The 18,997-nt window shown below is 47.1% G+C and overlaps 3 protein-coding genes across 8 annotated transcripts in view; 1 reads left to right on the forward strand and 2 right to left on the reverse strand.

The window, feature by feature from the left end:
* LOC146010000 (uncharacterized) overlaps positions 1-18,997 on the forward strand; it is a 475,993-nt gene that overhangs the window by 254,581 nt on the left and 202,415 nt on the right. The gene's annotated exons all lie outside the window — the stretch shown is intronic.
* The window catches only part of LOC146010056 (uncharacterized), a 260,220-nt gene that overhangs the window by 125,831 nt on the left and 115,392 nt on the right, over positions 1-18,997 (reverse strand). The window contains exon 4 of one of the 3 annotated variants that reach the window (XM_083150911.1): positions 7,831-10,836. The exons of 1 other annotated variant lie outside the window; for it this stretch is intronic. In XM_083150911.1, the coding sequence (XP_083007037.1) occupies positions 9,437-10,836 (1,400 nt within the window). In that variant the 3' untranslated portion in view covers positions 7,831-9,436. Of the gene's footprint in view, positions 1-7,830; positions 10,840-18,997 lie in introns of those variants that run through there. One more of the 3 variants, XM_083150910.1, reaches the window with a different exon arrangement.
* The window catches only part of LOC146010005 (uncharacterized), a 730,148-nt gene that overhangs the window by 85,334 nt on the left and 625,817 nt on the right, over positions 1-18,997 (reverse strand). The window contains exon 3 of one of the 4 annotated variants that reach the window (XM_083150759.1): positions 13,762-13,859. The exons of the other annotated variants lie outside the window; for them this stretch is intronic. Within the exon in view, the coding sequence (XP_083006885.1) occupies positions 13,762-13,859 (98 nt within the window). The remainder of the gene's footprint in view (positions 1-13,761; positions 13,860-18,997) is intronic. 4 annotated transcript variants of the gene reach the window in all.

The raw sequence follows: 18,997 nt of genomic DNA on the forward strand, positions 1-18,997 counted from the left end.
CGTGCTGCTGCTCCTTCCTGGGGATTTCCGGAGCTTGTATGATGCCTCATCTACCACTGCCATTACATAGCTGGCTGCCAGCACACTGGACTCTGCAGTCACTTCTACTAGTGAATCTCTTGATGTTACTGCTACTGGAGGGATCCTGTAACCTGCAGTTTTGAGCAGGGTGCCTGGGACCAATCTTCAACTTGTGATCAGGTACTGTGAGGCCTTGTGAGATGCCCCCATTCAGTGAGCACTGTTGTTTCTCTGCTGCCTGCACTGCTGATTGGTGCTTCAATAATTATCCTATTCCACTGGTGGGTGTGAGTGTTGCTGCTGGCGGTGAGCTGTGCCTGTGTGGGTGGTGGGTTTACTGCTCTTTTGCGGTGCCCTGTGGGCAATACACTGCCTTATTGCATCCACCTCTTTCCCTCAGGGACTTTGACCAGCTCCTGCTCCTTCTCTTGTTTGCTACACACCGCTTTGCCTATCAACACTTCAAAAACTGCTCTTTCTATATCACTTATTTCTGAACTGCCCTTCTCACCTCGCCTGGTTTTATATTCTATAATATCCAGAGTTGTGATGGGGAAGTCACATCAAGTCTCGGCGGCGGCCCGCTTGAAGAAATTTTTCTCGGACAGCCAATCCTAAGCAGACCCCGGCGGAACATGATCCCACTTCCCAGCCTCCCTCTTCTGCAGAATGTTCTCTGGTTATTCTCCTGATGCCATGCTGCAGAGGGTGCTGGAAGTGGTGACGGCGAGCAAGGCTAGACTCATGGACCAAATTGGAAAAGTGCAATATGACCTGCCTGTTATTCAAAAAATGGCTGGTGGACACGTTTGGCTGGATTCCTTTACCCTGCTATTTGTAGTAGAAAGAGCACATCATGTTCCTTTCCGACCACTGCCCCCTGGTGTACCCGCCTTGGACATTCATCGCCAAGATTCTAAATTATCATGATGAGGCCCACTTCTGATTAATGGCTCTAAAGTTTCTGTTTCCCAACTTTGCCTTGGAGATACAAAAGACCCGTACACAATTTCATCCGATCAAACGTCGCCTGAGAGAATGGAACATTCCGTATGCCATGCTGTTCCCATCTAGGCTGCGTGTGGTCAATGATGGTGACACCAAGATTTTTGTACTCCCAGGGAGGTGGCCGCATGGCTGGATACTCACGGGCCGGCAAGACAGGCCAGGTTGGTCGACCCCAATGAGTAACCCTTTTTGTTTTTCTATACCTTCTTTTACTGTTTGTGAGTGCAATAAACGAGGGGATAGACCAGGATCAGTTGAAAAAGCATAGTAGATGTTTATTGACATGCGCAAACATGGGTACATACCGCGTCCACTTGCCACGCTTCGGGCTGGCGTGGATAGTGGGGAATAATTACTGAGAAGCAGGAGCGTCTATGACGCTCCTGCGTCTCAGACAGATGGATCGCATCTCTGCCAGCGCCCGCATGATCCCCTCTCCGCCGGCATCTGCCAGCACAGTGGATCTGGCGGTTACCGGCGCTGTGTGAGAGGCGCTCACCAGGGACAGAGCTGCAGCTCCCGAGGGACAGTACGGTGACTAGCTGCCTGACGGGGACACTACGCTGAGTATGCAGGGCTGCCATGGAGTCACTACGCTGAATACTCTAGGCAGCTGTTGGGCTACGCTGACAAAGTAGCTTAGCCTACGCTGATACCCAAGTACCCAATAAAAAGATATATAAAAATGGAGTTGAGGATTTGTAAAAAAGGCGAATGTTCAAACCTGCAGGTAGTGGCTCTGAAAAAGATCCATCTGGAGCGAAACGCGTTAGTGGACCTTTTGACGCTCCTAGCAGATGCCCTTTTGATGCCCCATCCAAACACCTATACCATCATCTCCACTATCTTCATACGTTGGTGAGCTTATTATCATCAGGCTACAATCGGTTCCTTGTTGCCGCTGGAAGCGCAGTCCCTTCACCAGGTATAGGAGATCAGTCACGGTGGGTGAGAGACGCAGTGCAGCACCACCTTACCAACAGATCATCTCCCTTGGAAGCCACAAACACCAGCTTATGTCGGTGCAGGTGCGGCGGGTGAGAGAAGCTTGCCCTGCGATGCATCACAGCAGACCATGTATATAATGGATTTCACATAAATACTATTCAGTGGACACAGTAGCAAAGTATATACCAGTGTTTATATATTTTATATTGTTTATTTTTTAATAAATACATTCCTATATTATAATTGATGCTTGTGATTCTTTACATGGTGTAACAATTACATAAATTAGTGCAGTGCTTCCATACAGTTTCCATTTCTTTGTTAAATGTCCTGGGTGGTTACTAGCTGGGTCCAGTGTGTGATGCGGGTTTCTGATCTTTTATGTCAGCTCCAACACGTATCTGCCCATCTTGGGTCCTTTATCTGGGAGATGCAGTGCATTAAACAAAGAAAGCCTGGTCACCTGACCAAGAAGAGCTTAGAAGCGCACGAAGCAGCAGCACCCGAGGTACGAACAGAGGACAGACGGATCGAGGCAGGTAAGTAAAGCAAAGTCTGCCTGTGGGAGAGGCATGTGGCGCTCAGAGGTACATCAAACACTAAGACCGCAAGCAGCACCAGCAGAACTCGGGCATCACACTCGGGGAGAGCAGCAGCTGCGCTGACCAGGTGACTGCTAGGTACGGCCCGACACAGCATCACATTACCTTCCCCTCCCCTCAGTCCTACCAGGGCAGCTAGGATGCAATGGGGCAGATGTATTAATCTGCCTATAACGTTTGGCGAATAACGAGTCCCGCTTCTCCAGCATAACGTGGAGAAGCGGGCAAACGTTATAAGCAGATGTATTAAGCAGATAAGGAGAGCCGTTATCCCCAGCGTGAACGGCTCTCCTTATCGGCTCCCTCGCCGCCCCGCACATGTGCACTCGCAGTCCCCCCCCCCCCCCCAGGCCGGCTTTCTGGGCATGCGTGAGATCTCGCTAAAACCGCAAGATCTCCAGCGCAGCCCAAGCCAGATGCAGGGCTAGCGTTGTCCCCACAGTGGGGAATAGGACAACGCTAGCCCTGAGCTGGCGAAGCGGCCGGGGTGAATTAACGCCTTGAAGGCTGTTAATACATCACCCCGGCCGTTAATCCCTGGGGGAGGGGATTGCAGGGGACAGCCCCGCTGAGCGCAACTCGGCGGTCTGGCACTAGCACACGTTAGGTGCGCTAGTGATACATTAGGGAAATTGTAATCCCCCCAGTTAATGCTGGTTCATACATCTGCTCCAATATCCCAAGTCAAATCTGACTGACCGATGACCATCATCTGGATGCAATCAAATAATGACTAATATCTGGATGCAGCTGACGGGACGCCGCAGGCTGCACCAGAAACCAACACCAGCTAATTACTTATTTACATACTTCGATGGACACAAACTTTTTCAAAGAGTAAGACGGATTGCTGCTCGTTATCAATACTAACGAGCCGCTACCTGCAGGTTTCAACATTCGCCTTTTCCACAAATTCATTTTTATATATTTTTATTGTTTTAGTTTTACAATTGAGCTCTAATTATTATTATTTGCCGGACATACTATATACGCGAATGGGGACAGGCCCGGTAGTTTCCTTGCCTACCTTACACGAATAGATAAGCCTGGGAACATAGTGTCGGAGATTCATGGCCCCGGGGGAGAGTTGGTGTACCAGACCCCAGAGATAGCAGAGAAATTCAGGCAATACTATCAGGACTTATACGCTTCCCAAAAGTGTCGGTCCCCGGAGGAAATAGATATGTTCTTATCAGGGGTAAAGAAAACAACTAGACTTTCAAGTGCATCTAGGGAAATGCTGGATGGTCCACTGACCCTCTCCAAGGTGGAAAAGGCTATATCATCGATCCCCGGAGGCAAGGCACCGGGCATCGATGGTATACCACATGAATTATACAAAAAATATAGTACGTTTTTCGCACAGAGGTTCCTAGATTTATTTAATACACTATATGATGGGAAGATATTACCAGCTAGCATGGCAGAGGCCCTAATTATAATCCTATTAAAAAAAGATAAGGACCCTAAAAATATGGACTCGTATCAGCCTATTTCGTTGCTGACTAACGACATCAAAATTCTAGCTAAGATCTTGTCGGCTAGATTAAACAGGGTCTTAGGAGAAACAATTCATGTGGACCAAACAGGCTTCATGCCTGGGAGGTCGACCACAACCAATTTGCGGAGATTATATGGCCAACTTCAATTTTCACAAAACAAAGAAGGTAACTCAGCGGTGGTCTCACTCGACGCCGCTAAGGCCTTCGATACAATCGAATGGGGCTTTTTGTGGGCAGCTATGCAATGGGCGGGCATCGGCCCTGTTTTTATAAATTGGGTAAAGCTATTATATATCTCCCCATCAGCTAGGGTGTCCGTTAATGGGTTTATTTCTTCTAATTCTAAAGTGGAGCGTGGCACTCGTCAAGGCTGTCCATTGTCACCGGCATTATTTGCCATAGCGATAGAACCACTGGCATGTATGTTCAGAGAAGATCCTTTGATTGAGGGTCTAAAAATCGGTGCTAGAGAGGACCGCATCGCCCTCTATGCCGATGATATTCTATTATTTCTTAAAGATCAGAGCGTGGCACTACCTCGGGTGATGGGTTTGATGGAAGCTTTCGGCATAAACTCTGGACTTAAAATAAACTGGAGTAAATCATACATTCTTCCCTTGGGTGGCAGTAGTTCCCCGGTCCTGGACTCGCCTCCACCACTGAAGTGGGTGGACGAGTTCAGGTACTTGGGAATATGGGTATCCAGGGACATATCTAAATTTATCCCCCTGAATTTAAACCCCCTGATGGAGTATATTAAGTCCAAAATTAAAACTTGGGCCAGGCTGCCACTATCACTGACAGGTAGAGTTAATCTTGTCAAAATGGTTATCCAACCAAAACTCTTGTACATAATACAGCATTCACCTTTTTATCTTCCGCGGCATGTATTTAAAAAGATTGAGGGCCTGATCACTTCCATTCTATGGTGTAATAAGAGAGTCAGGCTTAGACAAAGTATTCTCTCTAGAGATAGGGCAAATGGGGGCCTGGCCCTACCAGATTTTCGGCTATATTACCTTGCGTCGCAAATGACGTACATTAAAATGTGGGTTAAAGAAGGGGAGGAGAGTGATATGATTGAGGCAATGGTGGGCTGTGTCTCCCCGGGACATACCCCACTACAATTATTACTATCGGGAAATTTGAAAAACAGATGGCCTCCATTGGTAAAGCAGGCCATCAAGTCCTGGAGGTCAGTGGAGACGCTAATGGGAAGCAGCGGGCTGGACCCTGAGACCCCACTGCACAGGGCCGGATATCTTGCGGAGTTGAGTGACCTGCAGATACGAGAGGCATGGGTACAAAAAGGGATAATGAGCATAGGTCAGCTATATGAGGGGGAGAATCTGAGAACTTTCCAGTCCCTGAAAAATGAATTTGCCCTACCAAATAACTATCTTTTTAGATATCTGCAGGTCAGACATGCTTTGGAAACTCAGTTCCGTAATGAGAGCCCTGGTTTACGGGAATCTCTTACTAAAAAACTGGTTAAGAGATCTCCTCTAAGACATGGGGTCTCCTTTTTCTATAAAGCCCTTCTGCAAGTGCAAGATAAGGACCTGATTCAATTAAGGTACAAGTGGGAAAAGGACCTGGGGGAAATAGAAAATGAAGAGTGGGCGGAGGCAATGAGTAACATTAGCAAAGCCACAAATCAAGCTAGGTTCCAACAAGTCCAATTGTTTATACTCCATAGGGTATATATAACACCAGAACGAATGAACAAATTCCGGGGGGCAAGTAATAATCGGTGCCCAAAGTGCTTGGCCAACATGGGCTCATTCTGGCATCTCATCTGGGAGTGTCCCACGGTGGCAGCATTCTGGAGGGAAGTGATAGCAGTCTTGTCTGCCGTTGGGTTCCCCAGCTCCATCTGTACCCCTCGAGCATGCATCCTAGCCATAGTAGGGAAGATACCATTGGGCAGGACCGATAAGCTACTACTGATACAACTATGCACTCTGGCTAAAATCTGCATCGCAAGAAGGTGGATGGCTAAGGAAAGCCCTAGTTTGGAAGCATGGTTGGCGCTGGTTCATGTAACATAGGACCATGAGAAACACGTCCATAAGGTTAGAGGATCGATTCAGAAATTCCATAATATCTGGGATAGATGGTCATCTTATGAGGAGGCTACTCGTTGAGTGCAAGGCTGAGGGGGAGGGAAAACGAACAGGTGATGACAGGAGAGAAGACCAGGAAGAATTTAAGGGAGAAGAAAGGTAGCCAATAGTAAAAAGGTACTTAAAGAACTATATAGTGAGTGTCGATACCCTAACGCCTAGAGAGGGTGGGGGGGGTAGGTTATTAAGTAATAGAGTGAGTAGGTGTGGTAATCACGTGCTATATGTATACATGCAAAGGTGGTTCGGTGTCCATACCCAAGCGTTCATATAGAATTAAAGTAAGGGATTAAAATATGCTAGAGGAATAATGTTAGAGGTGTAGTTATATAGATTGGGTTAATTAACTCGATCAGTCTAGTTATACAATTGTTATTTCTTTTTTTTTTGTTTTTGTCTTACTCTGTACTATTTTTCTCTTTTTTTCTTTTCTCTCTTCTTTTGCACAGTGCACTTTTGATACGTAGCCACTAATATATGTATTATACTTTCTATACAGCATAATTACAGGCTGTATCTTATATAAAACTTTGCACGAACATATAAATATTTGAAATAAGACGTTAAGCACGTATTTAGGTTAAGAAATAAAAGATTTAACACAAGATAAGCACATTTGGGACATAGACGTGGAGCGCAGGGGGTTCTGGACACCGACCCACAAATTAAGATAAGAATAATGTGCCTAGTGATTAAAAGCTACCCGCACAGAAGGCCTGTCTGCGTGCAGGGGACTTTGTTTGTATGTATCACATACCATGTTATCCTCTTGCTCTATACTCAGTAAATTTTAAAAAATATTTTGTATATAAAGGAAAATTGCAAAAATAAAGATTGAATTAAAAAAAAAAATAATGACTAATATCTGGATGCAGCTGACGGGACGCCGCAGGCTGCACCAGAAACCAACACCAGACAATTACTCATTTACATACTTTGATGGACACAAACTTTTTCAAAGAGTAAGACGGATCACTGCTCGTTATCAATACTAACGAGCCACTAGCTGCAGGTTTCAACATTCGCCTTTTCCACAAATCCATTTTTATATATTTTTATTGTTTTAGTTTTATAATTGAGCTCTAATCTTGCCTCCATACTGTTTTTATTATATGTTTCATTGCATTGCATTGTATATGTGTATGTGTGTCTGGTGTACAGATACAGACCGTGTTTTATACAAGTAAATATTCTTTTAACCAGCAATCCATCTGCAGTGCTAAACATTTCCCATCCCTCCTACTCACAGCAATCAGGACCATTCACATGCCGGCAATAGTCACGGAATGTAGCAATACCCTGTTTGGTACCTGTTTCCTAGCAGGGCGCCCACTAAGCTATTTGCTTAGTGTGGCAAGCGCAGGGAGCCATTGAGCCCGAAGCGTGGCGAGCGCAGCGAGGGAACACGGATTACTTTACATGTATTCCGCGTCCCCTCAGCAATGCTTCGGGCTCGCCACACTTTATAAAATCAACTCCACGCCAACGTGGATAGTGGGGGTATGAAAAGGTCGGAGGGCGCATTCCGCAACCGCTCGCCACGCTTTGGGGTGGCGTGGATAGTGGTGGTGTTTTATGAACACACCTGCAAAATCATACAGCTGACACAGTAATGACGACGTGTTGACTAAGAACTATAATTTACTTAAATAATTCAAAAAGCAGAACGATAATGACAATAGGAACAATGAATCAATTTTAAACAGTAAAACATTAATTAAGAACAATGAATCACAGTAAAACATTAATTAGTAATAAATCAGTTAATCATCCTTAGGGAGGAGGGTAAGGGCTCGCAGGATGCGATGCGATGGGTTATCCGCACCCAATGTCGTTCTCCACATGAACTCCTGGAGATAGGAATCGAGCATGTGGCGTGCTGTGCCCTCTGTGCCGCTTATTGCGCCATTTACATGCGCCCCACATTCTGGGTATGCACCCCTGTAGACGGGTCTATAAAATTGAACCTGTGATTTACTTGGGGCGTGCTGATACCCTGCAAGTTCCAGCGGTTCAGTGCTGTACGCCCTCCAGCAGTCACTGTAAATCGTGGTGCCTGGCTCTACATTCTCAGTAATAGCCTCCATCAAAGTGCTGGCATCGCGTCTGGGCACCATGGTGAGGAAACACTGTCCCGTTTCCCTACAAATTCCCCCCAAAGCCCACTGCTGTGGTAACAGCCGCCCGACATTACTCTTCCTTCTTACAGACATGCTCTCATCGATCTCCCTGATGTGGCCTGGACCACCGATACGGCGCATGAGGTCCATCGTACACGCCTCCCGCATCCATCTGTTGTACAAAACAGCCGCCTTTTTGGATATGTCCAGCTGTTGCTGACAGTACTCAATGGATGTCAGCTCCTGGGCTCATGAGTATATAAAGCGCACCAAGGTGACAAACGATAAGCGGCACCCTGGAAACCAGTGGGCCGCTCTGAGGCTCAACTTCAGCCGGCAGCGCCACATACATTCCTTCACAGAAAGGCCCATTACGTGGCCATTCGCGCAATTCTGCGCCACCGGAAGGAGATCGTGTCCTTGAAAAAAGGCGACAACCTTCTCTTCCGTCTGAGGCAACGTAAACATGGTCATAGATGCAGCCATCTCATAGACATTTGATAAATCACCCCCAGCTCTGAGGGATGCTTCTACTCCTGTCACAATATCACCTCAGAGTAATTTCTGAGAGGATATGACAGGGGGCGGGAATGACAGGGAGCGGGAACATCGCATGCTGCTATAACGTAATGCGATGCGATTTCACTACGTTCGCATATGTAAGGAAATTGGGCGCCCTGCTAGGAAACAAGTACCCACTGATTAATTCTGGAAGTTATAGAAACAAGTGACAGATTGTATTTATACTGTAACAACATCACACTGCCTGATTACCATCACTCCGCCCCACTACAGCATGTTAGAGATAGGGTACTGAGCACTGTTTCTCACAACAAACCATTTCTATATAACAAATCAGGGAGAACAGCCTGAGCACCAGCAGCACTACCCGCAGCATATATAGAAACATAACACACTCGGTGCGCAGGTAATCACCACATTTCCTTGAATTCATTTCTTCCTTTGCACAACTGTAATAGCATTTGTAGACGTGCATATGGGCAGGAATGTACTTGTATGGCGTGTTGTGTACCTGGTCGCTGGGCTCTGCAAACTCACGGCCCAGTGATCAGGTCTGAATTACAGGTCTAAGAACATGGAAATGGCTTCTAACCTGTGTGGGTTCTCTCATGTTGGACAAGCTGTGATTTCCGGGCAAAACATTTCCCACACTCAGAACATGGAAATGGCTTCTCACCTGTGTGAGTTCTCACATGTCGGACAAACTCTGATTTCCGGGGAAAAGATTTCCCACACTCAGAACATGGAAATGGCTTCTCACCTGTGTGAGTTATCACATGTATAACAAGATTTGTTTTTGTGGTAAAACATTTCCCACACTCAGAACATGGAAATGGCTTCTCACCTGTGTGAGTTCTCTCATGTTGGACAAGATATGATTTTGTGGTAAAGGATTTCCCACACTCAGAACATGGAAATGGCTTCTCACCTGTGTGAGTTCTCACATGTCGGACAAACTCTGCTTTCCGGATGAAAGATTTCCCACACTCAGAACATTTAAATAGCTTCTCACCTGTGTGGGTTCTCACATGTTTAACGAGATCTGATTTCTGGGGAAAAGATTTCCCACACTCAGAACATGGAAATGGCTTCTCACCTGTGTGAGTTATCACATGTCTAACAAGATTTGATTTTGTGGTAAAACATTTCCCACACTCAGAACATGGAAATGGCTTCTCACCTGTGTGGGTTCTCACATGGATTACAAGATCTGATTTCTGGGAAAAACATTTCCCACACTCAGAACATGGAAATGGCTTCTCACCTGTGTGGGTTCCCACATGTTTCACAAGTACTGATTTGCGGGAAAAAGATTTCCCACACTCAGAACATGGAAATGGCTTCTTACCTGTGTGGGTTCTCACATGTTTAACAAGATTTGATTTTGTGGTAAAACATTTCCCACATGCTGTACATGGAAATGGCTTCACACCTGTGTGAGTTCTCTGATGAATGACAATCTCGCATTTACGATTAAAAGATTTCCCACACTCAGAACATGAAAATACATTCTCACCTGTGTGGGTTTTCACATGGTTTACAAGATCTGATTTCCGGGAAAAACATTTCCCACACTCATAACATGGAAATGGCTTCTCACCTGTGTGAGCTCGCTGATGTGCAATAAGAGTTGAATTATAGGTAAAACATTTCCCACACTCAGAACATGAAAATGGGTTCTTAACTGAGTGTGTTCTCTGGTGTCTAATAAAAACAGACTGATTTATAAAACATGTACCACACTCAGAACAGGTAAATGTGTCAGCACCTGTATGAGCTGTTCTATGTGTAGCAGTATCTGAGTTACCAGGAGAACAGTCCTCAGGATTAGAAGTATCAGGTGATTTATCTGCACTGTGAGGCACTGGCTGTAAATTTAGGGTAATGGAGGTGTCTTCTGGAGAATCCTGTGTGATGTTATCTTCTGTTTTATAATCTGGAGACAGAATAAGACGTCCCTCCGAGGTATTCCTGCTTCTGTGTCCATCTGCTGGAAATAACATACAGATATAGAAATATCGCTCTTCTCCTTTCCCCTCAGACAAAGACAGAATAGGAGTAAAGAACAGGGGAGAGGGGATAATCACTATTCAGGAATGAGAACAACAATCCTAACAAGGAGAACAGTAATATAACAGAACAGAAACAAAGAGCATAAAGAGAAGGCATAAGGGATGCCCCAAAGCTGGTCCTAAGGGCAAGCTGGCATCTCTGGGGTACCCAGACTGGTAACATTGGGTAAGAGCTGCACTGAGGATCAGGTGACAGCCCAGCACCCCAGCTTAGCAGAGGCTCCGTGCCACACCATCCTAGCTGCACACACCAGTCTCTTGGTGCCCCAACAGGATCAGGAACAGGCAGACTTGCTACAAGGTAATCCTGGTAACAGTGATCCACCTGATAATGCTGATCACAGGCTAACCAGCCTCTCCTGCTGTTATCATGCAGACCCAGCAGGTCATCCATCCACTGCAAATCCTGGGTCTTACGTACATAGAGCCACAAAGCCCTGACCACTGGCTGGTTACTAAGTCAGCGAGCTGAGGCCCAACTCCTTGTTACTGGGTCTGGTGGTGCTGGTTCTCCCTGGGTGCCTGCGGTACTGTGGATGACAGGTGCCAGTCTGAGTATGGCAACCATCTCATCCTTCTGCCTCCCATCTGCCTAGTGTCCATGGTGATGACCAGTGCTTCCCCTTCCTGGTGCCAGTATAGGCGGCTGCTCTTCTCTGACCCGATTCTGGCTGTTACCAAGGAAGATAATGGGTAATACCCCATGTAGTGGGTAACACAACTGGTGGTAGGGTAAAGGGAGAACCATGGGTAATGTCACATGACCTTCCATACCATTGTACCCTGTACACTGCTATTATTCCTGTCCCTTCTACTGATGATGTAGGCGAGTCACTGGGGAACATGGGGGGATTGGTCAGATCTCTGGGCTGGTAGCAGACAATGATCTAAAATGCGGAGGAGAAGGGGACAATAATAGGGGCTGATGGCTCCTGACTCCCCCACTGGGCAGATACATTCCCCTCATTAGTCTGTACTGACCGAGGAGGGTGCAGGATAAGAGGCTGCTGTAGTGACAGAGGAGGGTGCGGGATAAGAGGCCGCTGCAGTGACAGAGGAGGGTGCGGGATAAGAGGCCGCTGTAGTGACAGAGGAGGGTGCGGGATAAGAGGCCGCTGTAGTGACAGAGGAGGGTGCGGGATAAGAGGCTGCTGTAGTGACAGAGGAGGGTGAGGGATAAGAGGCCGCTGTAGTGACAGAGGAGGGTGCGGGATAAGAGGCCGCTGTAGTGACAGAGGAGGGTGCGGGATAAGAGGCTTCTGTAGTGACAGAGGAGGCTGTAGGATAAGAGGCCACTGTAGTGACAGAGGAGGGTGCGGGATAAGAGGCCGCTGTAGTGACAGAGGAGGGTGCAGGATAAGAGGCTGCTGTAGTGACAGAGGAGGGTGCGGGATAAGAGGCTGCTGTAGTGACAGAGGAGGGTGCAGGATAAGAGGCCGCTGTAGTGACAGAGGAGGGTGCAGGATAAGAGGCTGCTGTAGTGACAGAGGAGGGTGCAGGATAAGAGGCTGCTGTAGTGACAGAGGAGGGTGCGGGATAAGAGGCCGCTGTAGTGACAGAGGAGGGTGCAGGATAAGAGGCCGCTGTAGTGACAGAGGAGGGTGCGGGATAAGAGGCCGCTGTAGTGACAGAGGAGGGTGCGGGATAAGAGGCCGCTGTAGTGACAGAGGAGGGTGCGGGATAAGAGGCCGCTGTAGTGACAGAGGAGGGTGCGGGATAAGAGGCCGCTGTAGTGACAGAGGAGGGTGCAGGATAAGAGGCCGCTGTAGTGACAGAGGAGGGTGCAGGATAAGAGGCCGCTGTAGTAACAGAGGAGGGTGCAGGATAAGAGGCCGCTGTAGTGACAGAGGAGGGTGCAGGATAAGAGGCCGCTGTAGTGACAGAGGAGGGTGTAGGATAAGAGGCTGCTGTAGTGACAGAGGAGGGTGCAGGATAAGAGGCTGCTGTAGTGACAGAGGACGGTGCAGGATAAGAGGCCGCTGTAGTGACAGAGGAGGGTGCGGGATAAGAGGCCGCTGTAGTGACAGAGGAGGGTGCAGGATAAGAGGCTGCTGTAGTGACAGAGGAGGGTGCGGGATAAGAGGCCGCTGTAGTGACAGAGGAGGGTGCGGGATAAGAGGCCGCTGTAGTGACAGAGGAGGGTGCGGGATAAGAGGCCGCTGTAGTGACAGAGGAGGGTGCGGGATAAGAGGCCGCTGTAGTGACAGAGGAGGGTGCAGGATAAGAGGCCGCTGTAGTGACAGAGGAGGGTGCAGGATAAGAGGCTGCTGTAGTAACAGAGGAGGGTGCAGGATAAGAGGCCGCTGTAGTGACAGAGGAGGGTGTAGGATAAGAGGCTGCTGTAGTGACAGAGGAGGGTGCAGGATAAGAGGCTGCTGTAGTGACAGAGGAGGGTGCAGGATAAGAGGCCGCTGTAGTGACAGAGGAGGGTGCAGGATAAGAGGCTGCTGTAGTGACAGAGGAGGAGAATATGTGACTCTCTGTAATAAGTGATTATTACTCACCTGTGCTGAGATCTGTAGGGATTTCCTCTTTCTTACACTGCTGACCACTTAGGACCTCCGTCTCTTCTCCTTCTGTATCTTCTACCTTAATATCAGTCACATCCGTCTCTTCTCCTTCTGTATCTTCTACCTTAATATCAGTCACATCCGTCTCTTCTCCCTCTGTATCTTCTACCTTAATATCAGTCACATCCGTCTCTTCTCCCTCTGTATCTTCTACCTTAATATCAGCCAGGCCTCCACTCTAAATAACAACAGTAAATATTGGTGTATGAGAAACACACAGCTTCTTTATAGATCTTGTAGTGAAAATTCACTATGGTATAACCTACCTACCTGATCCTCCTGTGGGGTCCTGTGAGTCTCCTCTGTACAGTGCTGGAAATACAGAGGATGGGGACATCTCTCTGGGGTATCTCTGTTACTGGGCCCATCTGTAGGAGACACGCAGAGACTGAGGACATGGTATATATGTGATTATCCTGGGAACACAGAGGGCGGGGACATCTCTCTGGGGTATCTCTGTTACTGGGCCCATCTGTAGGAGACACACAGTGACTGAGGACATGGTATATATGTGATTATCCTGGGAATACAGAGGACGGGGGCATCTCTCTGGGGTATCTCTGTTACTGGGCCCATCTGTAGGAGACACGCAGTGACTGAGGACATGGTATATATGTGATTATCCTGGGAACACAGAGGGCGGGGACATCTCTCTGGGGTATCTCTGTTACTGGGCCCATCTGTAGGAGACACGCAGTGACTGAGGACATGGTATATATGTGATTATCCTGGGAATACAGAGGACGGGGGCATCTCTCTGGGGTATCTCTGTTACTGGGCCCATCTGTAGGAGACACGCAGTGACTGAGGACATGGTATATATGTGATTATCCTGGGAATACAGAGGACGGGGACATCTCTCTGGGGTATCTCTGTTACTGGGCCCATCTGTAGGAGACACGCAGAGACTGAGGACATGGTATATATGTGATTATCCTGGGAATACAGAGGACGGGGACATCTCTCTGGGGTATCTCTGTTACTGGGTCCATCTGTAGGAGACACACAGTGACTGAGGACATGGTATATATGTGATTATCCTGGGAATACAGAGGACGGGGACATCTCTCTGGGGTATCTCTGTTACTGGGCCCATCTGTAGGAGACACACAGTGACTGAGTACATGGTATATATGTGATTATCCTGGGAATACAGAGGAAGGGGACATCTCTCTGGGGTATCTCTGTTACTGGGCCCATCTGTAGGAGACACACAGTGACTGAGTACATGGTATATATGTGATTATCCTGGGAATACAGAGGAAGGGGACATCTCTCTGGGGTATTCCTGTTACTGGGCCCATCTGTAGGAGACACGCAGTGACTGAGGACATGGTATATATGTGATTATCCTGGGGATACAGAGGACGGGTACATCTCTCTGGGGTATCTGTGTTACTGGGCCCATCTGTAGGACACACGCAGTGACTGAGTACATGGTATATATGTGATTATCCTGGTAATACAGAGGAAGGGGACATCTCTCTGGGGTATTCCTGTTACTGGGCCTATCTGTAGGAGACACGCGGTGACTGAGGACATGGTATATATGTGATTATCCTGGGGATACAGAGGACGGGGACATCTCTCTGGGTTATCTCTGTTACTGGCCCCATCTGTAGGAGACACACAGTGACTGAGGACATGGTATATATGTGATTATCCTGGGAATACAGAGGATGGGGACATCTCTCTGGGGTATCTCTGTTACTGGGCCCCATCTGTAAGAGACACGCAGTGACTGAGTACATTGTATATATGTGATTATCCTGGGAATACAGAGGACGGGGACATCTCTCTGGGGTATCTCTGTTACTGGGCCCATCTGTTGGAGACACACAGTGACTGAGGACATGGTATATATGTGATTATCCTGGGAATACAGAGGACGGGGACATCTCTCTGGGGTATTCCTGTTACTGGGCCCATCTGTAGGAGACACGCAGTGACTGAGGACATGGTATATATGTGATTATCCTGGGAATACAGAGGGCGGGGACATCTCTCTGGGGTATCTCTGTTACTGGAGCCATCTGTAGGAGACACGCAGTGACTGAGGACATGGTATATATGTGATTATCCTGGGAATACAGAGGACGGGGACATCTCTCTGGGGTATCTCTGTTACTGGGCCCATCTGTAGGAGACACGCAGTGACTGAGGACATTGTATATATGTGATTATCCTGGGAATACAGAGGACGGGGACATCTCTCTGGGGTATCTCTGTTACTGGGCCCATCTGTAGGAGACACGCAGTGACTGAGGACATGGTATATATGTGATTATCCTGGGAATACAGAGGACGGGGACATCTCTCTGGGGTATCTCTGTTACTGGCTCCATCTGTAGGAGACACGCAGTGACTGAGGACATGGTATATATGTGATTATCCTGGGAATACAGAGGACGGGGACATCTCTCTGGGGTATCTCTGTTACTGGGCCCATCTGTAGGAGACACGCAGTGACTGAGGACATGGTATATATGTGATTATCCTGGGAATACAGAGGACGGGGACATCTCTCTGTTACTGGCCCATCTGTAGGAGACACACAGTGACTGAGGACATTGTATATATGTGATTATCCTGGGAATACAGAGGACGGGGACATCTCTCTGGGGTATCTCTGTTACTGGCCCATCTGTAGGAGACACGCAGTGACTGAGGACATGGTATATATGTGATTATCCTGGGAATACAGAGGACGGGGACATCTCTCTGGGTTATCTGTTACTGGGCCCATCTGTAGGAGACACGCAGTGACTGAGGACATGGTATATATGTGATTATCCTGGGAATACAGAGGACGGGGACATCTCTCTGGGGTATCTCTGTTACTGGCCCATCTGTAGGAGACACGCAGTGACTGAGGACATTGTATATATGTGATTATCCTGGGAATACAGAGGACGGGGACATCTCTCTGGGGTATCTCTGTTACTGGCCCCATCTGTAGGAGACACACAGTGACTGAGGACATGGTATATATGTGATTATCCTGGGAATACAGAGGACAGGGACATCTCTCTGGGGTATCTCTGTTACTAGTCCCATCTGTAGGAGACACGCAGTGAATGAGGACATGGTATATATGTGATTATCCTGGGAATACAGAGGACGGGGACATCTCTCTGGTGTATCTCTGTTACTGGCCCCATCTGTAGGAGACACGCAGTGACTGAGTACATGGTATATATGTGATTATCCTGGGAATACAGAGGACAGGGACATCTCTCTGGGGTATCTCTGTTACTAGTCCCATCTGTAGGAGACACACAGTGACTGAGGACATTGTATATATGTGATTATCCTGGGAATACAGAGGACGGGGACATCTCTCTGGGGTATCTCTGTTACTGGGCCCATCTGTAGGAGACACGCAGTGACTGAGGACATGGTATATATGTGATTATCCTGGGAATACAGAGGACGGGGACATCTCTCTGGGGTATCTCTGTTACTGGGCCCATCTGTAGGAGACACACAGTGACTGAAGACACTGTATATATGTGATTATCCTGGGAATACAGAGGACGGGGACATCTCTCTGGGGTATCTCTGTTACTGGGCCCATCTGTAGGAGACACACAGTGACGGAGCACAATGTATATATGTGATTATCCTGGGAATACAGAGGACGGGGACATCTCTCTGGGGTATCTCTGTTACTGGGCCCATCTGTAGGAGACACACAGTGACTGAGCACAATGTATATATGTGATTATCCTGGGAATACAGAGGCCGGGGACATCTCTATGGGGTATCTCTGTTACTGGCCCCATCTGTAGGAGACACACAGTGACTGAGGACATGGTATATATGTGATTATCCTGGGAATACAGAGGACGGTGACATCTCTCTGGGGTATCTCTGTTACTGGGCCCATCTGTAGGAGACACGCAGTGACTGAGGACATGGTATATATGTGACTATCCTGGGAATACAGAGGACGGGGACATCTCTCTGGGGTATTCCTGTTACTGGGCCCATCTGTAGGAGACATGCAGTGACTGAGGACATTGTATATATGTGATTATCCTGGGAATACAGAGGACGGGGACATCTCTCTGGGGTATCTCTGTTACTGGCCCCATCTGTAGGAGACACGCAGTGACTGAGGACATAGTATATATGTGATTATCCTGGGAATACAGAGGACGGGGACATCTCTCTGGGGTATCTCTGTTACTGGCCCCATCTGTAGGAGACACGCAGTGACTGAGTACATGGTATATAGGTGATATATCTTTTAATATTTCGCAGTTCTTAACAGCATAATAAATAAAAGTTACGTTTTAATTCATTTTTCTTCGGACATTTAAAACAATCCATAATATGTATGCTGAATAAGTGAGAATCTGTCAGCTTAGATTGCCCCTTGTAGGAATTATTTTCTTCCTTTGCTTGTATAATCATACGGATTCCTGGGAAGCACCTCCCTATATATCGATACCTGAATTAATGGTAATATAACTAATAGGGTGATCTGACAAATACACAGGTGACTGTGCGGATTAATTCTCTTGCTCTCTATTACACTGTATATATGTCACTATCAGACAATGGGGCAGATGTACTAAGCGTTGGAGAGTGATAAACTGGAGAGAGATAAACTACCAACCAGTCCACTCCTGTCAGACACTAACAGGTGACAGAATGTAACACCCCTGTCACATACAGAGGCGCTGCTGTCACAGGCGATGACACTGAATCAGAGACATTTACATCAGAAATGTAATAAGAGGATTTTTCTTTCTATAATTACACATGTAATTGGGTGCAACCTAAAAACACATACAAATATATATAATCACAGCGAACGATTAATGTATGCTCAATAGCAAAGGTTCCTATTGGACGCATGTGGATGGCGCACAAGGACCCTACAATTAACCCCTTACCGACACAGCCTGTTTTTGCCTTCCTGACAGAGCCCTTTTTTTCAAATCTGACATGTATCACTTAAGTGGGGATAACTTTTTTTTGCTTTTACTTATCCCAGTGATTTTGAGATTGTTTTCTCGTGACACATTGTACTTTAAGTAAGTGGTAAATTTTGGTCGATACAGTCTTTTTTTTTTTGTGAAAAATACCAAAATGTCGTAAAAAAATTAAACATTTTGCAATTTGCAAAATGTTAAATTTTCTGCTTGTGAGACAAATAATCATACCACTCAAAATAGTTCATAACTAACAAAGATCATATGTATACTTTATGTTTTAATCATTATTTCAAACTCCTTTTATTTTTTTTGGACACTAGGGGGCAGCAGAGTCAAAATTACACCCCGACCATGACGTAAATGTACGTCAAATGTCGGGAAGGGGTTAAGGAGTGGGTTAATTTAGTCAATTGCACATTAGAACATGGAAAGCATGTCCACTTAGCCAGACGATCTATCGTACATGGGGTGGGTGGTTCTACTCAAACTACCCTAAAATATATACAGGGGTGGGGTCCTGGGGTGCACACCAATTGAGAGGTGCGACCCGGCAGAGACCT

The sequence above is a fragment of the Crinia signifera genome, chromosome 6 (assembly GCF_055691185.1).
Source record: "Crinia signifera chromosome 6, ASM5569118v1, whole genome shotgun sequence".
Classification (NCBI taxonomy): Eukaryota; Metazoa; Chordata; class Amphibia; order Anura; family Myobatrachidae; genus Crinia; species Crinia signifera.